The sequence below is a fragment of the Balaenoptera ricei genome, chromosome X, assembly GCF_028023285.1.
Source record: "Balaenoptera ricei isolate mBalRic1 chromosome X, mBalRic1.hap2, whole genome shotgun sequence".
In the NCBI taxonomy this organism is placed as follows: domain Eukaryota; kingdom Metazoa; phylum Chordata; class Mammalia; order Artiodactyla; family Balaenopteridae; genus Balaenoptera; species Balaenoptera ricei.
The window spans coordinates 14,765,117-14,788,202 of record NC_082660.1 but is presented as its reverse complement, the minus strand read 5'-3'; the positions used below and the strand labels follow the sequence as shown (position 1 = coordinate 14,788,202).

The 23,086-nt window shown below is 41.2% G+C and overlaps 2 protein-coding genes and 1 long non-coding RNA gene across 10 annotated transcripts in view; 1 reads left to right on the top strand and 2 right to left on the bottom strand.

Moving 5' to 3' along the window:
- Positions 1 to 14: 14 nt before the first annotated feature.
- Positions 15 to 15,276, bottom strand: SCML1 (Scm polycomb group protein like 1). Of its 4 annotated transcripts, XM_059911581.1 has the most exons (8): positions 14,702 to 15,276; positions 10,268 to 10,416; positions 9,199 to 9,279; positions 8,633 to 8,710; positions 5,380 to 5,484; positions 4,442 to 4,979; positions 3,010 to 3,161; positions 15 to 1,706 (listed from the first exon to the last, which is right to left on the bottom strand). In XM_059911581.1, the coding sequence occupies exons 2-8, from the start codon at positions 10,295 to 10,297 to the stop codon at positions 1,581 to 1,583; spliced, it is 1,110 nt and encodes a 369-aa protein (XP_059767564.1). In that variant the 5' UTR covers positions 10,298 to 10,416; positions 14,702 to 15,276; the 3' UTR covers positions 15 to 1,580. The 4 variants fall into 4 exon arrangements, with proteins under 4 accessions (XP_059767564.1, XP_059767565.1, XP_059767566.1 ...); XM_059911582.1 differs by lacking the exon at positions 9,199 to 9,279 and having other exon boundaries at positions 14,702 to 15,274; XM_059911583.1 differs by lacking the exons at positions 8,633 to 8,710; positions 9,199 to 9,279 and having other exon boundaries at positions 14,702 to 14,940.
- LOC132357810 (uncharacterized) overlaps positions 15,124 to 23,086 on the top strand; it is a 96,266-nt gene continuing 88,303 nt past the window's right edge. For both annotated transcript variants that reach the window (XR_009500334.1, XR_009500333.1), the window contains exons 1-3: positions 15,124 to 15,347; positions 15,591 to 15,679; positions 18,491 to 18,544. This is a non-coding gene — a long non-coding RNA (uncharacterized LOC132357810). The remainder of the gene's footprint in view (positions 15,348 to 15,590; positions 15,680 to 18,490; positions 18,545 to 23,086) is intronic.
- NHS (NHS actin remodeling regulator) overlaps positions 18,327 to 23,086 on the bottom strand; it is a 342,854-nt gene continuing 338,094 nt past the window's right edge. For all 4 annotated transcript variants that reach the window (XM_059911577.1, XM_059911580.1, XM_059911579.1 and 1 more), the window contains 2 exons: positions 22,843 to 22,969; positions 18,327 to 20,279 (listed from right to left, as the gene is read on the bottom strand). In XM_059911577.1, coding sequence (XP_059767560.1) covers positions 19,670 to 20,279; positions 22,843 to 22,969 — 737 coding nt within the window. In that variant the 3' untranslated portion in view covers positions 18,327 to 19,669. The remainder of the gene's footprint in view (positions 20,280 to 22,842; positions 22,970 to 23,086) is intronic.

Genomic DNA, 23,086 nt, shown 5'->3' with positions numbered 1-23,086 from the left:
TAATGGTTGCGGTTATTAAACTTTATTGTATTTTAAAATCTAAAAACTGTAAAACATAGTATTTATACAAACACCTGAGGACTGTTCAAGTGGCACAGCATCTTCACACAAACAATTTGAAAGAAGGACAAGTTTAAATTAGAATCTTGTCTTGTAACACAAAAGAAATAACATGGACGAAAAAGCCCTTTGAATCATATACGCCCAGTAAATAGTTGCATTTGCTTATAAAGTACACTTGGTTTTCTAAAAAGAAAACATACAGTCTTACCCCTGGTGAACATCTTACTGGCATTTATAACAAATGGCTAATACAATTAGCACCATTTCTCATAGCTTATAACATTACACTAAATATTACACAATATAACGATGTAATAAATAAAACAACAATGAACACGTTCCATGTGAAAGTTCTGATTTTTAAAATCAAGTTTAAAATGACAAATCAGAACTGATGTACCTTCCAAAGTTTAGTAGGATAAATGGCTCAGAAAGGAAATTAACTAGAAACATCGCACAAGACAGAACTTCCCTGTAGGGAAACCCTCAAGTGTGAGCTGAGAGGTACCAGTGATGTCAAACGATGTGCATATGTTTTACAGAATAAAAAAACTCACTATATGTAGAGTGGATCTTTACCTCTGTGGAAGTGTAAAGTGCCATTTTAAATTAAAAAAGAAAAGATTTACTTGTGTGTATACTTCAGATACAGAATAAAACATATATATGAAACAGTACCCATATGAGGAATAAACAGATAATAAAACACATCTTTAAAAAACTTGGACATAGGCATCTTCGTGGAGAGATGTGAACAATGATTGCCTAGTTAAAATGTTGAAGCTTAGACAAAATAAGGAAGTTTTAAAATAAAACATATTAATTGAAAAGAATATAGTCAGACTCCATCCAACCCCCCCTTGTAGTGTAATATCTCTTGCATAAAATGACTATCTACCTTATAATTTTAAAAAACTGGTAAGAACACTTCAAGAAATCTTAAAAGGCTGTTTTTTTTTCTTTAAACAGGAACAGGTAAAACATACAGTGAAATAATAACAGAAAGGAAAGTGATTTATGTGGCTGTTCCCTTTCAGGAAACTGATAGAACACGAACAGAACATTGCAGTAACAGACATAAAGTAGTTGAGAAAGAGATGATATCTACAGTTGCATCTTTAAATTCTAAAGAAAACTCCTCATGGATTTCCTTAAAGAACCCGTCAATCCTTCCCTGACTACTTTCCCCTTTGGGATTTGGCTGTTTTGGTTTTACATATAAACATTAACCAAAATCAAAGGTGTTTCTCTGTTTCCTGCATGAAGTGTATCTGTAAACTATGCAATGAAAATAATGAAAAGATACAAAGAACAAACCACCAGTTTGACTTTGCTAGTGCTAACATGTTAAATGGCTTCTAAAGAAGTAGACTGGACTGTCCCAGGGTTCTGCCATTTTGGATACACCGTATTTTAGAGGAACCTTCTACACAACAAAAACTTCTAAGGGCAGAGAAAAGATGGCATTGGTCTCCCTAGAATTAAGTCCAATCTAATCTACACACTTTTTTAATTGTCTAAGTATCTGTCTTCTTAAGCCTTTCAATGTAGTGGCACAGCTTCACGGCTGTCCCCAGCTTAAGCCCCATGTACTTCATCATCATGTCACTCTTGAGCAGCAGCAGAGCTTTCCCGTCAATTTCCTACAGAGAGAAGGAAATTAAAATAATTAATAAAGCTTTCATATTTTATCAGAATGGTTATTCCTTTCTATGTAAGAACATGTAACACCAATGAGAGGGCAGCTCATTCCAGATGTATATTCTCTGAATATGCAACTGCTTGATGGACGCTATTAAAAATCTAATTTGTACAGTGAAGCATCACTTAATCATCTGTAAATTTGCTTCAAATTTTAAGAAAAAGGAAATTTAACCTAATATCTTAAAAATGTCCTAAGCATCAAACGACCTAATTTTAAATATCGTGTGTTGAACAAACTACTGCATAGCTGTGACAAAAAGTAAAAACTATGAATGGTAAAAATGGATTTCAGATGGTCATTAACTTTCTTAGAAGGGCTGGGAACATGAGTATGTCAGCTATAAGTGTGCTATACAGTGCTGTCTTAACACTGAAAGCTAATCAGTTGTCGGAAGCTAATTAGATGCTAAAAACGAATTACTGATTTTCTTACCATATTGAAAAGGGTGCATCAGATATGTGGGCACTAATTTTATTCATTAGGAAACACTATAAAAAACATTACTTGATAGTCACAAGGTATCCTCCAAATGTAAAAAAGAATTAATTGACCAAATGATGCTGCTGAAGCATATTATTTGGTTTTCACAAGTTCTGGTTTAAAAATAAAACTGTACTGAATCATGTATCACTGGCTGAAGGGACCTGAAATCCCTCACAGTACTGCCTTTGTCAGGTACCGTCTATACACTTTCTACTAAGTAAAACTAGAAATTAAAGAAATTAGAACTTAAAATTTAGCCCATGATGTTACTTTGTAAATGGCATAAGGGTATCAGCATCCCAAATCATCAATAACCATATAAGGTCAACAGAATTGAGCCAAATGGAATCAGTTGCTGGATTCATCGGGCATCATAACAAGGAAGACACCCTGTCACAGCTGTGGTCACCCCTCCTACTCACGGTCCTGGGGCCGAGCAGGGAGCAGGTGGGGAGGAGGATCCTTGTAACTGTTGTTACAAAGGAGAAGACACCTGAGAGCGGCCATGCCGAATCATCTTCTCTTGAGAACTTGAAGACCTGTAGCATTTTAGGCACTCGGGTTCCCATTTAAAGCACAGATCCAGCCTCCACCCTTTAAGGCTCTAACTTTGGGCAAAGTAAACTTTCTCGCATATGGAAAAATCAGTTGATAGGGTTCCCCCACCATCCACACTAATCAGTATCCAACTGAAGGGCCTGCACAGAGGTCATTCAAAGTCATGACGGCAGGAAAACCAGATCAAAAGATAACATTACATGTTGCCTGAAGAGGTTGGTGAGGGTGCCTGATGTCTGAGGATCTATGTGTTTCAGAAACAGGATCACTTCATCCACAGACCAGGTTGAAGGGTCATCAAGTAAGCTCTGTCTGAGGACACTCGGGTCACTTCCAACTGGTGAACTTGGAGCTTCAATGAGGGGAAAAAAGACAAATCATACTTGACCTGATCATTATCCTGAAAGAAGAGATGTTAGGTAGGGAGGAATTGTCTCATTCTTAGAACCTTCTGTGAAGTACCCCGGCATGGACCCAGGACTCCAAGGTAAAATCCAGGGAAAGCCTAGTAAAGATGACCTGAGGATGGCTACTCAAGAATGTCCCACCTGACCTCCCCCAAACAACAAAAGCAGCTTCGGAAGACACCTTAAAGCTTCAAAGATCATAAAACAGACTGAGCAATCTGAGGCCTCTTGGGCCACAGCAAAATACAGCAAAAGATCTGTTACTTGGGTTAAATTAGGTTAATCTAAGATAACCTATTGCTCTCTTACTTTGAGAGAAATCCTTTGAAATACTTCATCTCTGTCCTCTTGGTCTCTCCAGATGAGGTTTATTTTACTAGCTAATTGCAATGGAAATCCCCAGAATTTAGTTTTATAATTGCTTAAATTTATTCACTTTAATCAATGAATTTCAAAAACCCCCATTATCTTTGAGAACCAAATCAGTTCTTTACTGAATCTCTTCCATGGCTTTAAAATTCACGTCTCTCAAGGCTTAAATGCGTATCTGAATTTTGAAAACAACAAGACTTCTGCTCAGCTAGGTCAGAAGTAACTTTAACATTACACTGAATACCTCTTTCAAGTTTCACTGCATGGTAATAGATATTCTGGTTGAAGGTTTATGTTTAAAAAAGAAATACGTGAGGCGTGAAACAATTTAGGTGCTCATACCTCAAAACGTTTTAGGTGTGCTGTTCACTACGTTGTACTGAAATTTCTTTGTGTCCAGACAGGTATTCATTTACTCAACCAGAGTGCTCGACTCCCTAAAGTTAGCATGTGGTAACGGACGCGGCTTTTGTAATTCGCCGGACCGTCAACACAAATTTGACCTTTGTTCCTGTGAATTAGCCTAAAGTGTACCTTTTCTCTCCTGTCATCTGGGCTCTGGCCATTTTAGGAGCATTTTAATTATTTACACAGGGAAAGGGTAAAGAAAAACAGAAGATAAAAAAACTCACAATGGGATCATTATGAGTATTAGTGGAGAAGAGGCGTGTCAGTTGACTGGCACAGTGCAGGCACGTCATAGACACTCAAGAAGTCTTAGTCATCCTTCTGAGTGCTGCCCCAAACTAGCCCTCAAGATGGGAAACAAACAGCTTCCACAAGCTTGCATCAAGGGTGCTGAGGAATATAGGGTGAATAATGCTACTTGTAACATGTGTCAGTTCACACTCACCGAAGCCGGTAGGGAGGTAGACAGGTGAGCCAGCATGGCAGAGACTATTGTTTTCCAGTAAAGCTGGGTAGACGATCGTGTCACGGTTATGTGCTGGACTGCATTCACCCTGGGTCAGCATGGTTGCAGGTTCGGCTGCAGTGGCCTGGGCGGCTAAGTAAAGACCGCAGGTGCTGTGGGCCGCTGGACTGTGGCAGCAAGGCATGGAGGAGGAGCCCTGCATGGGGTCCTCGGGCGGGTAGTAGTGCTGGTAGGAATGCACGGAGAAGACGGAGGGGACCTGGCTCTGGCTGAGGCCCGGCTCCGGCTCCTGCTCCTGCTCCTGCTCCTGCTCCGGCTCCGCACACTCCTCGGACTGGACAGGCGTTCCCATAGGGTTGCTCTGGGAATCATTTTCTGGTCTTCGTACTGGCGAAGTGGGGCTGTAACTTACAGGGTGAGAGAATGGAGAGCAAGGCTCCCTCTTCCTCATTTTCTGGTATTTGATCCTTTTAGAAAGCAGGTAATTATAATTTTTATATGGATATCCAAGTGGCTTCTGAAATGACACAAACCCAGCATAAACCAACTGTGATTGAGTGAAATAAAAAGGAAATAAATAGTAAATACATTCATAATTACTTTCCATGGAAGATTGCTTTATATTATTAAAGATAAATGCTCTATTTTGATTACATGATTTCTATTCCTCTTCAACCCTACATTTTAATTGCATTTTATATATTATGGTTACAAACGTAAAAATACCCATTGTCATACATTGCTCAAACCTAAACTTCAGCATTTTTCCAGCAGAGGTTTAGTCTCCCATCTGCTGCTACAGCAAGTATAGATCAGCCTTGCTCATCTCACAGTTATTAGTTCTCTCTCACTTCTGACTGGCATCTTTAGAAACCAGAGGTTTATTATAGTTGTGAAAATATTTTTATAACACTTACACGATTTTGCCACAATGACTTCACACAAAAACGGTGGATTTTTGTAACCTTTCCATGAATAACATCAAACTTCTTATCCAGGTTTTGAATAGCATCACAGATGACCTATTATAATACAGACTATTAGTAGTTTCTACTTCAAAAGGAAAGGAACATAAAAAATACCATTAAGCCAAACTCAAAGTTTGAAAGTTTTCAAGCCGTCAGAAATCTTGTTTCCCACTTGATGCCTGGCTGTTGGTGACCCAGAGCCGAGCTGGCTGAGATAAGGCGCCCCAACCTCCCACTCAACTACTCCATGTCACACAGGCATTTTAAGAAGCTTGAATACTGGGAAGTAAATGTACCACAATTCCTATAAGCCATCACATTTATGATGGAGTCATTTTACAGCAAGGAAGGTGCTATTTTAGGAAAGAGATTGTTCAAATCTGCTAAAAGGCCAAAGAGCCTCTTTCCATATAATGATGGTATAAACTAATAGGCAGTGAGGGGTCCACTCTGGAAAGAACAGTGAGCCAAATACAACAGATGTGACCTTCGGCTTCAGAGTATTTTAAAGTCATGCAATTAACAATTAACCTTACAAAACCTTTGAGTACGCGGCCCCTGTATGCCAATCAAGTATGTGACTGATAAAACCGGAGAATTCTTGAAATTCACAGAAATTTCATTCGGGCAAAAATACACTTAAAAGGCCAGAACCATTACATCATTCATTCAAATAAACATTTATTGAAGGCCTACCACCTGTGAGAACTACTTTGCTAGATGCTGGGAATGTGGACATTAAAAAGAAAAAAGACAGAAAAAGAAAAAGGAAAAAAAACCCAGCTCCTACCCTAAGGAACTCCCATTTTAGCTGGAGAGAGACAAGTAAAGAGACAAGGTCAACAGAGAAAGTGACCAGCAGCCTGGAGCAGTAGATTTCAGTGTGCTCCGTGGGCCAGCAGCACCGACACCATCTACTAGCTTGTTGGAAATGAAAACTCTCCCACCTCAGACCTACTGAACTGGGAACTCTGAGATCGAGGGCAGTGATCTGTGTTTTCACAAGCCCTCTAGGTGATTCTGATGCACGATGAAGCGTGAGACCCACTGGCTCTCAGCCCTGAATAACTAGCACAGGCTCTAGGGGAACACAGTTGGGTTCAAGTTACTTAACTTCTCTGTTGTTCAATGTCCTTATAAATAGAATCAGGATGAAAACCTCTCTCAGTTCTGTTGAGGACAAAACAACGTGCTACAGTATTAATACCGACATAATAATAATAGTACATGATGACTGGTCTGATAGTGCTCAGTCATCTATTAGTATTATTATTGCCACGATACAGATAAGAACAAGAGGCTAAGCGTGCACAGAAGAGCAAGACCTAATCCAGGCTGGAAGTCGTGGCAGGATTTTCGAAGAAGGAGGTATCTGCGTTGAGAATGAAAAGATGAGAAGGTGTTCACTAGGTAGAGATGTACAGAGGAGCATACAGGGCAGAAGGAACAGTATATTCTAAGATACCCAACAGATTAGGAGTATGGGGTTAACTGATATAAACTACTATACATAAAACAGATAAACAAGGATTTACTGTAGAGCACAGGGAATTATACCCCAAATCTTATAATAACCTATAATGGAATATAATCAGCAAAACCCCCGAATTACTATGCTCTACACCTGGAACTAACACAATATTATAAATCAGCTATACTTCAATACAAAAAAATTAAAACAGAAATTAAAAACACCCAAACAGGAAACAGGAAGTCAAATGTTTAGAAAGTGAACATAAATGACGATCAAAGAGCTGGGTTATGACGGGAAGGAGAGAGAGGATGACAGCTATAGAGGGATGGGAGGCAAAAAGGAGTGGTTTTTTTAAACCTGTGGGAGAATGACTATGCTGAGGGTGATGGAGACAGAGGCTGAAGACACAAGAGACAGGGCGATGAAGGGAGGTGTCTGAGCACAGGGAAAGAGGGTCAGATGCAGAAACCAGCAGAGGTGTTAGCCTTACAGAGGAAACACTTTTCCCACTCCAGTGGTCAGGAAGGAGGTCGTGAGAGGTGGATCCAGGCAAGTGTGAGAGGGCTGTGGGGAGAGGAATCAGGACTTGGAGGGGATTTCTGCTCCACACCCTCCATTTTCTCCACGAAATAAGAGAACAGGATTGGGGTTGCCTGAGGATCACCGGTCCCCAGTGGAGGTCCTCCCCTCTGCTTCCCAGCCTGGACAGGGCTGGGGTTTTACTAAAGGGGGTGCTGGGCGAGGATTAAAAAAGGACAGATGGAAGTGCTGCACCGTGTGGTCTAGACTGGTAAGGGAAGGCGCTGAAGAAAGGAGGGAGCTAGCACACTAGGAGAAATGGAGAGCATCCCTTAGCTGTGACTTTGGAACCTGGGCATGTCTTAGCGGAGATACTCTATCCCACCACATCTTGCACAATCGCTCAGAAGGTCCTGGCAGAGCAGTGTCAACCCAGTTCATCGTGGATGCTGATGTAAAGCAAGCAGGGGAGAGCACTGCTCAAAAATCAGAACTCCCTACGTCGTCCCTGCATTCCCACTCTCTGTACATCCTTCCCCGGAAGACAAGACACGTTCCCTTTAACTATTCCACTGCTGTTCTCTATAATGATGAAGACTTCCATAAACATTTTTTACTTTTCAAAGTATGTTCATTGTATTCAAGAAACTTTTTTATATGTTAAGAAACACGTATTTGTTTATAAATGTTCACTGCTTCTAGGGTATGCCGCTCACAGAATCCTTGATAATTACATACTTCTATCAATCTCCACCAACACGTCAATTTTTACAAAATCCCCTCAAAACTATGGAAGATAAACTCTTTAAAAAATGGTGGGCTGCCATTTTGTTTCAACTGAGATATCTTGACATGCATTTAGGCACATACTAAGTTTTATCCAAATCAGCCAACTTCCTTTAAAGATTTTGTAGGGGAAATTAATTTAGTATTGAGCAATTTAGATGAAGGAGACATAACTATTATACATTTGATCAGTTAAGGGCTTTTACAAAAGGCTATGAAACCTCCATATTGCTATTTCAAAATTTTCACCTGAAGATGCTATTCTAACTAGAAATTGTTAAAAAAAAATCATCACAATGAGAGCGATAATCATAAGCAATTTGATACAGCAAAATTTCAATTGTACACCCCTTTATATGATATAAAGAGAATTTAAGCTTAATATTTTAGAAAACTACATTTGAGAGACAGAACTTTTTGTACCTGGCAGTAAGTAAGGACATCCAGAACTGTTTTTTGTTGCTCTTCGTTGTAGGATGTGTTAGATTTAACACTTGCCTGCTGATATTTTAAAAGTTGAGTAGTTAATACTTTACTTCTATGAAAGTCAAACTGAACAGTAAGTGGGGAAAAAAAACACTATTTATTTAACTTGTTTTTATTTTTCACCAGCTTTTCAAAGAGTTTCAGAAGTATTAATCTAAAGCAGACACAAAATAAAAAAACCCCTTGTTAATATGAGAATGAAAATGATCGCTGCTAATTAAGAAAGGGATTAAGGAAAGAATTTATTATATCAGAAGGACGGAGGTTTAGAGTTTTGCACTGAAAAAATGAGTAAAAACTGTTCTGAATTTTCTACTCTACAAGGAAAAGAGGGAAGTGAAATGGTTAATTACTCATTGTCTAATGAAAGGAAGCAGACAAATTGAGGAGAGACTAATGTTTTCTTGAGTGTGAGTTTAGAGGAACAATAGTTTATGAAGAATTTTTTCTTTAAAATGGTTAAGTGTTAATATATTTGGCAAATGGCAATCTACATTACTTACATCATTGACATATGCAGTATTTGGTTCATATGCATAAAGAACAATGTTATCATCATCATAAGCAGGGATTCGTGTCCTTATCTAAGGAAAATTTATTAATAAATTAAAAGGAAAGATGATAGAACTTAAAAGAAAAACTGAGGACTTCAGTTTCACTTTCAAGAAGCTCCAAAAACCAATTTGTGATATCAAGGGACCTTGGTAAATACTATGACTATAGGAAAAGATGTCCTTGCAAAACTGTTTTCTCATTAACTTAACCACACTTAAGACATCGTTTTCCTCTTGTGTACCTCGGGGTAGAAAGACCATTCTTCTAGTAATTTAGCACCAGAACTGCTGTAAAAGCAAGTATTTCTAACTACAAAGAATCCTGTTCATGGCTTTTGAGTTTTAAATAGACCAACAGTACCACTCTGTGGACAAAATAGGAAACCCTTAAGCACCTATCTTTTTTTTTTTTCCCCCTGCACTTGGAGGCTTGTGGGATCTTAGTTCCTCCACCAGGGATAGAATCTTGGAGTCCGAAGCACTGAACCCCCAGGGAATTCCCCACACCTATGTTTCTTGATAAATTAATCTCTAAATCACCTAAAACATTTTGAGGGGAAATAAGACAGGGCATAACTAAGTAAAGAGACAGTAAACAGCCATTACATTTCATTTAATAACTCTTTATTCTAAGAATGGATTATGAACTAGAGGAATAATCTTAAACATATGTAGAAGTATGTATGTCTGTTTCAAAAGAGAAAATAATGTGGAATTGGGCTATATATTGATACTTATAAAAATATACCATGTTACCTTTGTATAGGGCCTTATGCTTTGCAAAGTGCTTTCACATAATTATGTGAAAAGAGTCAGAAAAAAAAATGACTCTTGGTAGGTAGTTAAAATTTAAAAACTTGCACACAAATGTTCATAGCAGCTTTATACGTCACTGTCCAAAACTCATGAACTGTGTATTTACAATCTGCATTTCACTGTACAAAATTCAATTCAATTTAGAAAAAAAATAGAACACAATGAAAAGAACAAAGACAGATTTTCAATTTGAAATACAAACCACATCGACTTCACTGGAGCAGCTGGACATCTTTTTTGTGCAACCAGAGCAACTCTGCTTTCTCTGAGCTGGGCCTAATTATTTTTAAACTTGCTGGAGGGTTATTTGCGAAACTGTTTGGTCACCTAGGACTGGTAAATCTTCAACTCCTGAAAAGCAACGCATAAAAAAGTTACTTCACCCACTTACTGCCTTAATAAACTTAATGTGGATATACCAACTCAAGTTGAACTGGAGTCCTGGCTGAAGTTGAGAGAGCGACAAAATGAGAATTCTTCCATTAGTGATTTAGAATGAACCTTTAAAAACTGAAGGGCTTTATTGCCCACGCGTAGGAATAAGACTCCAGATCGAACACAGCTCCAAATGGTGAAGCGGCTGCTCCACAGCCTAAAGGCTGCAGAGTAAGCGCTGGAGACAAATGAACAACAGAGCATGAGTCCCAACTGCTTTAGTCAAGGAGCTCAGAGGCTTTTTACTCAGGGAGGCTGCGGGCCTCCAAATGTGAGTCAGGAGTCTCTTCTGGCTTGGGCCGCCCACCACGGTGCGGCCTGGAAAGACCACCAAAGACATCGCCTCCTCCCCTGCTCGGTGAAAACTGGGTGAGATTACGTCTAAGGTCATTTCAGCGCTAAGATTAGGATTGCTTATGAATACTTAAACTGGTGTTTTCATACAAAGGAAGACTACACAGCTATGAGAATAAACCAACTATTGCTACACACAACGAGGAGGACACATGTCAGGAATCTCAAAACCAGAACCTTGAGTAAAAGCCAGACCCAGAAAAGAATACAGTGTATGAGCTCAAAAAGAGGCAAAAGTAAAAGACGTCTTTCTAAATTAATACCTTTAGATATACCATAGCCACTTCAACAACTTCTTCGTTTCCTATCTTGCAAACAGGCCATGATTTGTTTAACTAGTCCCAAGTCATGGATATTCAAAAGTCACTCCTCAAGTCTTGCTCTTACAAAGAACACTGCAGAGCAGGCCCCCACCTCTGCTTGAACTCACACAGAAAGAGAATAGTGAGTTAAAGTTTCCCAACTCTAGGGACCATTTCTTATACTCTGACTGTATTTCTAACAACTTTGTTTTAGCGATTTAAATATATAATTTTTCTTTAAATCTGAACTATACCACAAAGTATAGATAATAGCATCTAACAGATTTTACTGCTTACTCTGTGCCAGGCAATGTTCTAAGCACGTGATGTATGTTAATTCATTTAGTATTCCTGACAACCCTACAGGGCAGGCTCTATTATCATCCCCATTTTCCTTAAAAGAAAACTGAGGCAAAGAGACTTTAAGTAACTTACCCAGGTCTCACAGTAAGTAGTGCAGTACAACTCCAGAGTCTATGCGCTTTACTTCTTCATTATTAAAATCACCTGGAATCCCTTTTCGACCAAGAACAAAATCAAATCCAAAACTCCTACCATGGCCTACAAGGTCTTTACAGTCAGGTGCCTCCACACTGCTCAGAGGTCACCTCTTATCACTTGTCCCTTTGCTCTAAGCCTAAGATACTTACTAGCTGGCCTTTTACAAACAAAGTTTGCCAACCATTGTTAGAGACTCTTGACAGACAGTTCCCTAATGGCTTAATTACTATGCTGCTAAAACTCGGCTGTAGACACAGAGGCAGCATACATGGAGTCTCCCAGCAGACGCCCACCTGGTACCTCTCTCTCTCTCTCTCTCTGGGACACTGACAAATCAACGCGACCTTGCACTCTTTGAACCTCTGCGCCTGCCATGTCCTCTGCCCTCAATACCCTGCACCCCACAAGGCCGCTCTACGTAGGAGAGGCAACTCAAAACTTCAAGGCTTCATTCAACTTCCATCTCCACAAAGCAAAGGTGCTATGTCACCCCATCTGGAAGTGACACTGCTCTCCCAGAAGTACCAGAACACTCACACTTTAACGCTTTTAAAACAATTGTCACATGTTGGCTAGTTACAGGAGAGGCAACATCAAATAGCACTAAGACCTTAGGGTTTGGGTCCCAGCTCCTCCACTTACTAGCTGTGTAACTCTGGACAACTTACTTCTCTGTGCTTTTTAAAAAAATCTGTAAAATGGGGATAATAGTACAAACCTTATAGAGTTATGAGGATTATGTGAATTAATATATGTCAAGTGCTTAGAACAATGACTGGCATAGCAAAGGCACGCACTCTTTATTTATTTATTTATTTTTGGCTGTGTTGGGTCTTCGTTTCTGTGCGAGGGCTTTCTCCAGTTGCGGCGAGCGGGGGCCACTCTTCATCGCGGTGCGCGGGCCTCTCACTATCGCGGCCTCTCTTGTTGTGGAGCACAGGCTCCAGACGCGCAGGCTCAGTAGTTGTGGCTCACGGGCCCAGTTGCTCCGCGGCATGTGGGCTCTTCCCAGACCAGGGCTCGAACCCGTGTCCCCTGCATCGGCAGGCAGATTCTCAACCACTGTGCCACCAGGGAAGCCTCAAGGCACGCACTCTTGGCTACTATTATTTTATTATTTGGGTAGTCACGACATCCTCCCAATGAATCTATTTGTCATGGAGCACATGGACTGTAAATTCTCAGGATCATAACATGTAATTATCACTCACATTGCACCCTTCACTGCAGATATAGCAACCATTTCCCTTAAATGAATTTTAAGTAGCAAGGCACTGTGCAAAGAACTGGGCTTTAAGAAATACCTGAATCTGAATCTGAATCTAAATCGCAAAATTTGCTATTTTGCTTTAGGCAGGGATTTAACCCCTCTGTGTCTCTACTTCTTAACCTGTAAAGTTGGAATAATAGCTACTTCACAGGGCTGTGTTAAGACCAAATGACAGTTAAGCACTCAGCATCATGTCTGGTTCCCAGCAGGCAAAGCATAAGTTTTAGTTCCCCTTCACTTCTTCCCGCAAGGTAAGTAAAGCTTCTGCAACATTTTCTTAGAGCCCAACTATGACTAGATTATGCGAAATTAATATAATTCGTTGAATTCAAAATCCTGCAAAAGAAGTTTACTTAAGGTGAAGCTCATTTACATTTTACCACAGAAGTCTAGACTCTTGAAAACGTAAGAACGGGAAACCATCTGGTTTTTAAAAAGACACATTTTAGGGGCTTCCCTGGTGGCGCAGTGGTTGAGAGTCGTTCGAGCCCTGGTCTGGGAAGATCCCACATGCCGCGGAGCAACTGGGCCCGTGAGCCACAGCTACTGAGCCTGCGCGTCTGGAGCCTGTGCTCCGCAACAGGAGAGGCCGCGATAGTGAGAGGCCCGCGCACCGCGATGAAGAGTGGCCCCCGCTTGCCACGACTAGAGAAAGCCCTCGCACAGAAACGAAGACCCAACACAGTCAAAAATAAAAATAAATAAATAAATTTTTAAAAAAAGACACATTTTAGACATTAAAGGCATTTCAGACATTTTTCAAAAGTCACTTGAGGATTCTGCTCCCAGGGTGTAAGGCATTCCCTTGCCATCAACTTATCACGACGACGAGGGATGAAAACGGCGTTTCACCCAAAAACCACTGCAAGGAATACTCGGCGAAACAGGGCAGATTGCAATAGCCAGACCCCTCCACATTTTTTTTTTAAAACAAGACCGTGTCAGTACACTGATCACTTTCTAAAAATCCTGTCAGGACTCTCAAAAGCAGCCCTTCTGCTGGCCGTATCAAACTTCAGCGGCTACAAAGTCGGCCAGACTGGGGATAATGCAGCCCAACCTGTATCCCCATCACCCATCAGGGAATCGAGCCCATGCCCTGCTTTATAAAACACCGTGCAGAAAAGTTGCTCGTTAAATCACGATTTGTAAACATTAAGCCAGTTTAAAACTCCAGAGCAGTCCGACTTCAGGGAGAGCCAGGTAAAGGGGGGGAAGCGATCCCCAAGAGACGAAGATATCAAACTACCGTGCTCAATCCACATCTTTACTTTGTTTAGCCTCGCGTACGTATTTACAACAGTGAGGCTGCAGTGTCTTTGATCTATCGCGGTTACCATCAAAGCCTCAGAATCAACGTTTGCATCTCAAAAAAATGTTACAACGAACTAACTCGCTAGTTAATAGATTTTCCAAACTCAAAATTCTAACAAGTCTGAGAGCCTTGGTCGTTCGTCGCCCCCTCACCCACCAAGGAAGAGAAAGGATGAAAAAGGACCAGCTCTTAGAAAGTCGGCACAAAGTACTCAATAAGCGGCCACGTCTCAAGCGCCTACGCGCTGGCATCCCGGGAGGGGCGGTGGGAACCACCCCGAATCATCCCAAACCACCCCAACTGCAGCGCGGCTGAAATTCCAGAGCAGACTCGGTCTTTCCGAAAAGGCAAATCCTTTCTCTTCCCTCAGGCAAACGCTTTCTCTTCCCTCAGGCAAACCCTCCTCCCCCGCCACCCCGCTCCGGAGCCCCACAGCCGTGAAGTAAAATCGCTCCTTACCTGCTTCAGGCGCACACCTAAGACGAGAAAGTTCAAAGGGAAGAAAAAGTGCCACTTGAGAGGCCTTTGCTGGCACCAGAGCCCGCCAAATCGGCCTCCGGAGGGCCCGGGAGCCAGGTAGCAATGGCGCCTCTCCCGGCGCGGCGACGGTTTTAACGGTTATCACCGCTCGACGCCTGAAACGGTCCTCGCGCCGGAAATAGGGCCCGACCACGTGACGCGCCGGCCGGAAACCCACGGAAGCTGAGGCGCAACACTCGTGCCAGTGAGCACCCGCGTACTTAGGTTCCCACGTGCGCAGCCGGCCGCTGACCAATCAGCGGCCGCTACAAGACAACGCCTGGGCCGTCAGCCGACCAATCCAGCGGACCTCAGAGCCGTCGCAGGGGGGCGGGCATTGCTAGAGCGACTGCCAAGGGGAGAGGCTCTGGTTCCCTCTGCGCGGCCGCAGTTCCGGCCTCCGAGCCCCTGTTGCTCGGCGTTCGTTCGCGGGGGCTGGTGGGATCGGAACCCCGTGCTAGACCGAAAACACGAGCCTCTAAGGCTGAGAGGGGTTTAGTGCGGCTGCGCAGGAGCGCCGGCGCGCGCGATTCTTCCTGTGGTGGAGCGGGTTTAAGGAGGCGGCTCGCGGGGGTGAGGCGTTTAGGTGCGTGGCCTCTCCACTCTCGTTGGTTAGTTCTTGGAAGCTTTTTTTTTTTTTAAATGTAATTCCCCCTTTTCCCTCCTCCCTCTCCGTCCCTCTGTGACGCACCACAGACGTCGACATTGACTCAATCCTAGGTGTGCTCGTCAGTGCTGGAATTCGAAGGGGGAGGGAGCGGGGCTTTAGGAATTGTGGTTTGGTACATACCGGGAAAAGTTATTTTAAAAAGTTGTTATCTCTCCACAGGGTGAGGTAACACAGACCTTGGAGCCAGATTTGCTGGGTTTGTACCCCAGCCCCAACAGTTAAGCGCTCTATGGCTTTGGGCAACTCAGGTAAATGGCTCTGTGCTTCAGTTTCCCCATCCGTAAAATGGGCACAACGTGGGGGGGGGGGTGCTTCATGAGTTAGAGTAGGCAAAGCACTTAGAACAGTATCTGGCACATAAATTTGCGTAATAAAGTGTACATGACATTACTTAGTGGCACATCGAGGTTGCGCATCTCAGGAAGGAGGCACACAGTCTGAGTAATTATCAGAAGCAAAGCAGGTAACTTTAAAGTAAAGCCATAAATATTTTCCTGGCCTGGAGAGGTACAGGAAAGTATACTGGACATTGGAAATGTATTCTTTTTTCTCTCAAACACAAAGCAAGATTGGAGCCGGTTACAGAGACAGTATTCATTATTATCATTATTTTTTTTTGCTCATACTTTTGCCATAGCAGTTCCCCTCCCATACGTCCAGTCTCCTATAAAACACTTGCCGTTTGTGAAACCCCAGGAGTGCAATTACATAGCAATGAAGAGAGCAGCCAGTTGTTTAATTGCAGTCACGTTTATTTGCAGTTTCTATACACACTTTCTAGGTAATCAAACTTTTCTGGTACATTTTTTTTTGAGAGGGGTTCACAATGAAACTGTCACCGTTTTTACTAAAAATAAATACAAGACTTAAAGTGTTGCACAGCTCTAAAATATACAAAGGCTTGAATTGAATGTAAACGTTGAAAACATCTTACAAAAGAAACCGTTTTTGCAACGATTTAAAAAGTTCATATTTACAAATATTACAAAAATACAAAATGGAGGCAAGTCCATAAACCATTGTCTTTCGGCCAGCATGAACTGGTTCTAGTACCAAAAGAGCTACACTGTAACCTTCCTCATAGTTGTAAATCTTTGTCATGATCTAGTTCTCTCAGTCTGCCACCACTGCAGCACATGTACTCGCTGAACTCTGGCAAAGAGCAAACTGTGTTTTGTTTGCTGCAACCAGTCTATGTCCTCTACTTAGCCAAAAAAAATCAAAAACTCAGGAAAAAAAAAATTTCCCCCACACAACATAGACATGTTGTATAAACACAAAAGAAGAAAAAATTAGCATCAGTGCAAACAACAGAAGAAAAGTTTGGGTTGATGTTCCTCATAATACCTAATGTGTGTACCCTGCTTTAAGGCGGCAGTGATGTTGAAGACAGCCCTCTAAATCTTGGTCTTACGTGCTATGTTGTAAAGCCATGGAAAATTACTAAGGAATTTCTTGCTTTTTTTTTTTTTTAAACTCAGTTTGTTACTCAATACTCTTTTGCACGGTGAATTTTAAATCCATCTCTATCTGGGTTTTTTTTTTAAAATCTGTGAAATATAAAATAGAGAAACTCTGCTATAGATTTTTAGAGTAAACAAAATAAGTAAAACTATATTCTAAGGGTTAGTTCTGTGATTATTACATATAGACGGTATCTTATTGCCTCACAATTCAAGTCAGTACGTATTTTAAAATATATATAGTACCATTACTTAAATTAATGTCAATAATAAGGTGACATATTTGTTAAAGCCAATTTGTGTGTTTTCTGTTCAAGATTTAGAATCACTTTTAAAGCCTACATACCTTTCTTTATGCTTAAAAAACCCCTAACTACACAAAAGCCATACTGCAAACGAGCTGCTTTTATGAAAATTACAAAAGATCACCTATTGTGACTGGAAATGACTTTTTTTTATTGCATTTGTCTAGAAACCTTACTTTTAAAAGTTTGCCAAGTGTACTTTTCAAAGTATGAGAAAAAGTTATTCATGTTCCCATGTGGTGTCAAACCATGCTGGTTTTCTTAACTAATGGGTTCCAATGAGAAATGATGGTCCATTTTTTTCAAACCCCCAAACATTTTTCTTTTAGTAAAAAGTATAACACTTCGTGAATGTTCAAATATATGCTTTACCAGGTAGCTTATCTATCCCTGCACAAGCACACGCGTGCACACACACACACACACACACACACACACACATACATTCTCCCTCCTCTACCCCGCCACCCCCAGCACCCATTTTACATACAAGGATGACAAGAAATTAAGAAACACAATTTGATAGTGAAAACAAATAGGAGAATAAACCAGACATTTTTTTTTTCTTTCCAAAGAAACAAACAAAAACCCAACAGCAATCAGATTCTGTAATTCTCACTCTGTAACATCTTAAAAAGTGTTTCTATTGAAAGATAGCATCTTCTTAGGCCAGGCTTTCTCCTTCATATTGCATGAATTAAACCAAAACCACAAACCCCCTTTCACACATCCTACTTTCCCAAATACCACTTGCATAAGCTTAAAGCCAGCTGCTTATCAATTTCTTGGTAACTCTGGTATGTTCTATCACTCTAATCACATTCTATTCTTTTATAGGCCGTATTCCTTCTTAGTTCTCTACATTCTACCTTCTCCCATTCAAAACATTCCAAGTACATAGCTGCTTATATTTCCGACATGTCATTTCAAACATTAGTATCAGTTCATTTCAAAATCACAGGTGTAAAACCCATTTGCAGATTTCAACTTGTAACTACATTTTTTTTTTCAGTTTTAAGACAAGAAAATTCAAGTAATTTCAAGTAATTCAGCTTGTTTCCCTGCCTTCATTTTATCAGAGCACTTGCCCTGACATTTCCTTTCCCACCCACCACCCTCCCCTTTTGCCATCAAGCAGATAGAGTAAAATCAGACAAAAACTCAGTTATATGTAGCATTGTGAACCAGAGCTGCTCCCCGTTCCCAGTTTAACAGTGAATATAAATAATGCATATACACATACCTATTTCCCAACTACGTTGTTCACAGTGTCATTTCTGTTAATTTTTAGGTAGCATGAATCTCATCAGCACAGAGAGAAAGCTTCACTGAAAACTCATTGCAGGTACTTACTGATAAATCCACAGCTCTGTGGCATGCTTATGTTTTATTTTCGTTCGTTAAAGGACCTGGAGCTAATTGCTAAACTGTTTAAGGAGTTTAAAGATTATAGTCCTCAGATTAGGACTGTTTATGTCCCCAGTAGTGTAATATAAACCATAACCTAAAATTAACTACTCTTTTCCCTACTCATTCTCCTTAAAGCACTCCACTGAAAAACTGAAGTTTAAAGGACACTGTCAAGTGCTGTTGTTCAGGGCTTTATGTTGAGAATGATGATTTCTCTCACTGATTTTTTTTTTAAAAATCAAAAGCATGCTTTTCATTCTGTCCAAATTGCCACATGGCACATCACAGCCACGTGTTACCAGTAGTTTGTTTGGTGCTGCAGTTTGTCACAAAAATGGTTAAGTCTGAATTCATTATTTTAAATTAATCACATTTCACTACATGACCTCGAGATTTCCTTTATTTCACCAGTTTAAAATTCATATTTTGAGGTTTATCACTCAGAAATCATATTGGTGGACATTTAAATATGGTATTTGATACGAAAATGGTATTCACAGAATACAGTTATTACACTTTATTTGTTGTGTTCTATAAGCAGTTGGTGTGTGGTAGATAATTGGCCACATGTCCACTCGTCATCCATAAATCTATTTACACATTTTTATCAAAAATATGGTATTTACATGTGTGTAGTTCTTCTAAATTTTGCTTTAGTTCATTTTAATGTAAAAATATACCAAACCTCCAGAGTATTTCATCTTCTTAAGAATTATGACAGTGAGGGCTTTGTTTTCTGAATAGGCAGCTCTGGGAAAACTTTTTCTAGGTTTCATGAAAAGCAGACATTTTCAAATTCTCTATTATCAAAAGGAATGAGATTGGGTAAATCAAACTACCCTAAAGAAAAATATGAAAGACAGTGCAGCTACTTAAAAATATGGAAAATAATCAAGAAAGACCAAACCACCTTCCGTTTCCCCAGCAAATATTTAGGAACTCGTTGGTAAGCGTGATGGTACCCCACCATGTGCTGACTTCTCCCCAGTCTTCCATTCTGTTCCTCCATCCTCATATGACTAAGGTTTTGGCCTTTGACAGCCAGCCTGGCATGGGCCACCTATGTTGAGCTCTGGGAGGATCGGTCATCATGTGGGCTCCCATCAGAATTTTCTGTCTCGCCTTCGGAGATGGCCTGCATGGGCGCATTATACAGCCTGCAACGGACACTGTAGCGGCTGCTGCTGGCCGCAGGGGGAGCCCGGGAACGTCCAACCCTTGCCGATGCCGGGGTGGCAAGGTTCTTTGAGGAGAACCCTTCTGCATTAACCCGTGGGGAGCATGGAGAGAGGGGGGACAGCGCTTCAGTTCCCGGTGCCCCCTGATGGGCCTCATGGGTGCTTTGGGGGGACTCGGCTGTGAGTTCCCCAGGAGGTTTGGGCAGGATGGGACTCTTCAGGATCTCAGTAGCAGACATACGGTAACTGGAATCCGAGCGACTGCCTTTCTTGAGGAGTAATAGCTTAAACTCTTCATTCGATGTGTTGGACTTTTTGGCATTTCGGTAGATGAGGCCAGGAGACCTCTGGCTGTTTGGGGTGGTCACATTGCTGTTGGTTGAGGTGACAGAACCAGCACTGTTGCTGCTACTGCTGCCCAGGGAAGCTCTAGATTTACTTCGAACAGACATGTCCCCAGAATCTTTTCTTCCAAGTACTTTCCTCTTGGACCTTTTAAGAAAAGGAACAATCTCAGTCCACATACACTTTAATGAAACTAAAAGTGTTACGTCACACTCAGGCATCTCCTTAAAGAGCGGTTGTGTACCCTGTCTGATGGGATACTAAGCATTAGGGCTGTAGGGGTGAGGATTAAGATACATTGCTTGCCCTCGTGGCGCTCACAGCCTGAGGGAAATTCTCCAGTAACCAGTGGACATGAATCAGGTTTTGGAAATGACCATTTCACATAATGACTAATGTGGAGGCTAGAGGTTCTAGGGGAGGACTTAACTGGGAAGTTTCACAAGAGTACAAGAAAATACTGCTCTCTGACTCTTGGTTAGAGTGTAGGTGGTGAAGCACTGTCACTTTTATTCAACCTGTCTCTGCAATACAGATGAAATCCTCTGATGCCTGGGATTGGCTTCCAGTGAATACCAGGAGAGCAAAGTGGAAGGTGTGGATGGGACAGGACTGGCCATAGGCTGATGGTTAATAGGCTTGGGTGATGGATATGTCTGTGTGTGTGTGTTTGGCTGGGGGTGGGGGCAGGCAGTGGTGCGGTATACTATTCTGTCTACTCTTAAAATTCCTCCATATAAAGAAATTTCTTACATGACGTCTTGAATAAGTCAGTCCATTTTGGCTGCAGATACCATTTGCCATAGCTGCCCAGGAATATCTGTCTACAGTGTATTAATCAGTAAGCCAACTTTCTGGAGGAGCTGGAAACCTAGACCACCTCTGGAGCTCTTAAAGCTCTGTGCACTATAAACTCTCAAGAAAAGAAAATTTTTATTGTCACTGTGCTGCACATAAATAAATAAGCAAACAAATTCTGCATAAATGTAAATCTAAGATTACCAAACTCTGTAAGTCTACCAAACCTAGGCACCCATCCATCATTATTATATTATTTCTTTTGATAAATAAACAGGCATAAATTTCGTGAACTTAGTCACTGAGTCAGCATGACTCAGTTCATTGCTACGTACTGGCAGCATGCTTTCTCACCCATCTAAAAACCTGTAGGTTAGAGAAAATGTCAGCTTTGCAATTGGACACCAGCCTGATTTTGGTTCACTGAAAGCTTTGTGGTTGCTATCTTGTGTATGCCAGTGTCTGGCACTCTAATAGGGTAGGGATTTCAAACTAATGTCTGCTTTTAGCATCTACCATATTCTAGACACAAACATGATATCTTATCATCAAAACTGAACATGTGAGCTCTAGGTATCCCCATTTACAGCAAGGGAAATAGGTACACAGGTTGTAACTGACTCAAGACTGGACAGGAAGTGGCAGCATTGGGATTCAATTCCAGGTCTTTCTGACTCGACTCCTTACATTCTGTCCACTCTTCACGACACTAGCATTTGGTTCTTTAACTTCACAGCATTTAATAACTTGTCCTAAGGTTGGGGATAAAAGGGGGTGAGGAGAATATAATCAGGGACAAAGAAAAATAATGATTCTTCACTCTCCGAGTGGAGAGGTGAGCCTGCTAAGGTCTACACAGAACGTGTTTGTGATTGGCTCCTTTAAAAAAACAGTTGTCGAAGGGCAGTGCTCCTTCTTTATGAGAGAACCACATCAACAGAAAACACAAGTTCCCCTAAAAAGTAGGATCCTGGGAAAAACAGTGGTAAGCTGCTTGTGAAGAGCTTGCTTCAAAGAGTATAACTTCATGAGGTAGACAAGACAGTCCCCAAGCTTTGTCCCTTGGGAGTCGCATCTAGGTCACCAAGGCCTAGTGAAGTAGGCAGTGGCAGCTGCGAAAGGAGTAGCCACGTTATGACTGGATAGCTGAGTCTGATACGGGTTCAGTTTCCAAGGGCTAGTTCCTGTTTCGTTCTTCGGTCACAGTTTGTAAGGAGTATTCTTGCAAATAGGGGCCTTGATCACAGGGGTCCAGGGGGCAGATGAGAGAATATGAATGGTCAGCATGGATGCAACACTATCCTGGAAAAGCAGCCTAGAGGACATCCCCTATTCATGGGATATGGAGCATTAAAGTTAGAGAAGGCCAGTGTTATTAAAGAAATGTAAGTTTTAGGAAGAGAGGGAAGAAAGGGAGCAGTGATTAGTTGTTGTGAGCTATGAAATGGGCAGGTTTATATACTGTTTTGTCTCAAACTTGGGGCTGTGTTTAGTGAGTCACCTTATATTTATCTCTGCTAGTGTAGGATTATAGCTTTGAGCATGTGTTTTTAGGTTAAGGAATTATTTAAATGTCAGAGATTACACTAGAGTTTGAGCTTTCGCCCTTGAGTTACTTGACCACAAATTGTTTTCAAATTAAAAACTTGTTTCAGAATGTCTTTCCTAGGGAAAAAAATCAGCTACCCTCAGCAGTTCTTAGGAAAGTCTCTCAATTGAGGTCTACCTAACTGTATATAAGGCCACATATTTCCCAACTTGAATATAAGTCTATCAATTTGATTTGGAAAAATAATTTTTCTTTGCTTGCTTATGTTTTTTGCTGAATGTATTACAAGTACCCAAGGCTCTTCCATATTTGCGTTTGATGAGAAGCACGTAAGAAGCAGAACCTTTGGTATTGTTGCCTCACCTGTGAATGACTGCAAATAAATCCTCCGTTGTTCGAGGTTTATTTGGAGACACAAACACACTTTCTGCTTCAGCCTGAGAGTCTTCACTTAGTGGTGAAATCACAGAGTCATCACTCGGTGACGATTCTTAAATTAAGAACAAAAGCATCTTTAGGAAGAAGTCACCCAGCACGCTGCTGGGCTTCACTGACTCAGGGAACAACTAAGCAACAGTTACCTGACCGCCATTTTTAAAATGAAGGC

Bases quoted from the DNA above. Each gene is read 5' to 3' on its own strand.
- SCML1 (XM_059911581.1), bottom strand. From the start codon at position 10,297: ATGTCCAGCTGCTCCAGTGAAGTCGATGTG. The intron at 5,485-8,632 runs GTACAAAAAGTT...GTATTATAATAG, and splicing joins ATGTCCTTACTTACTGCCAG to GTCATCTGTGATGCTATTCA. The intron at 4,980-5,379 runs GTAAGTGTTATA...GTGTCATTTCAG, and splicing joins AGTCATTGTGGCAAAATCGT to AAGCCACTTGGATATCCATA.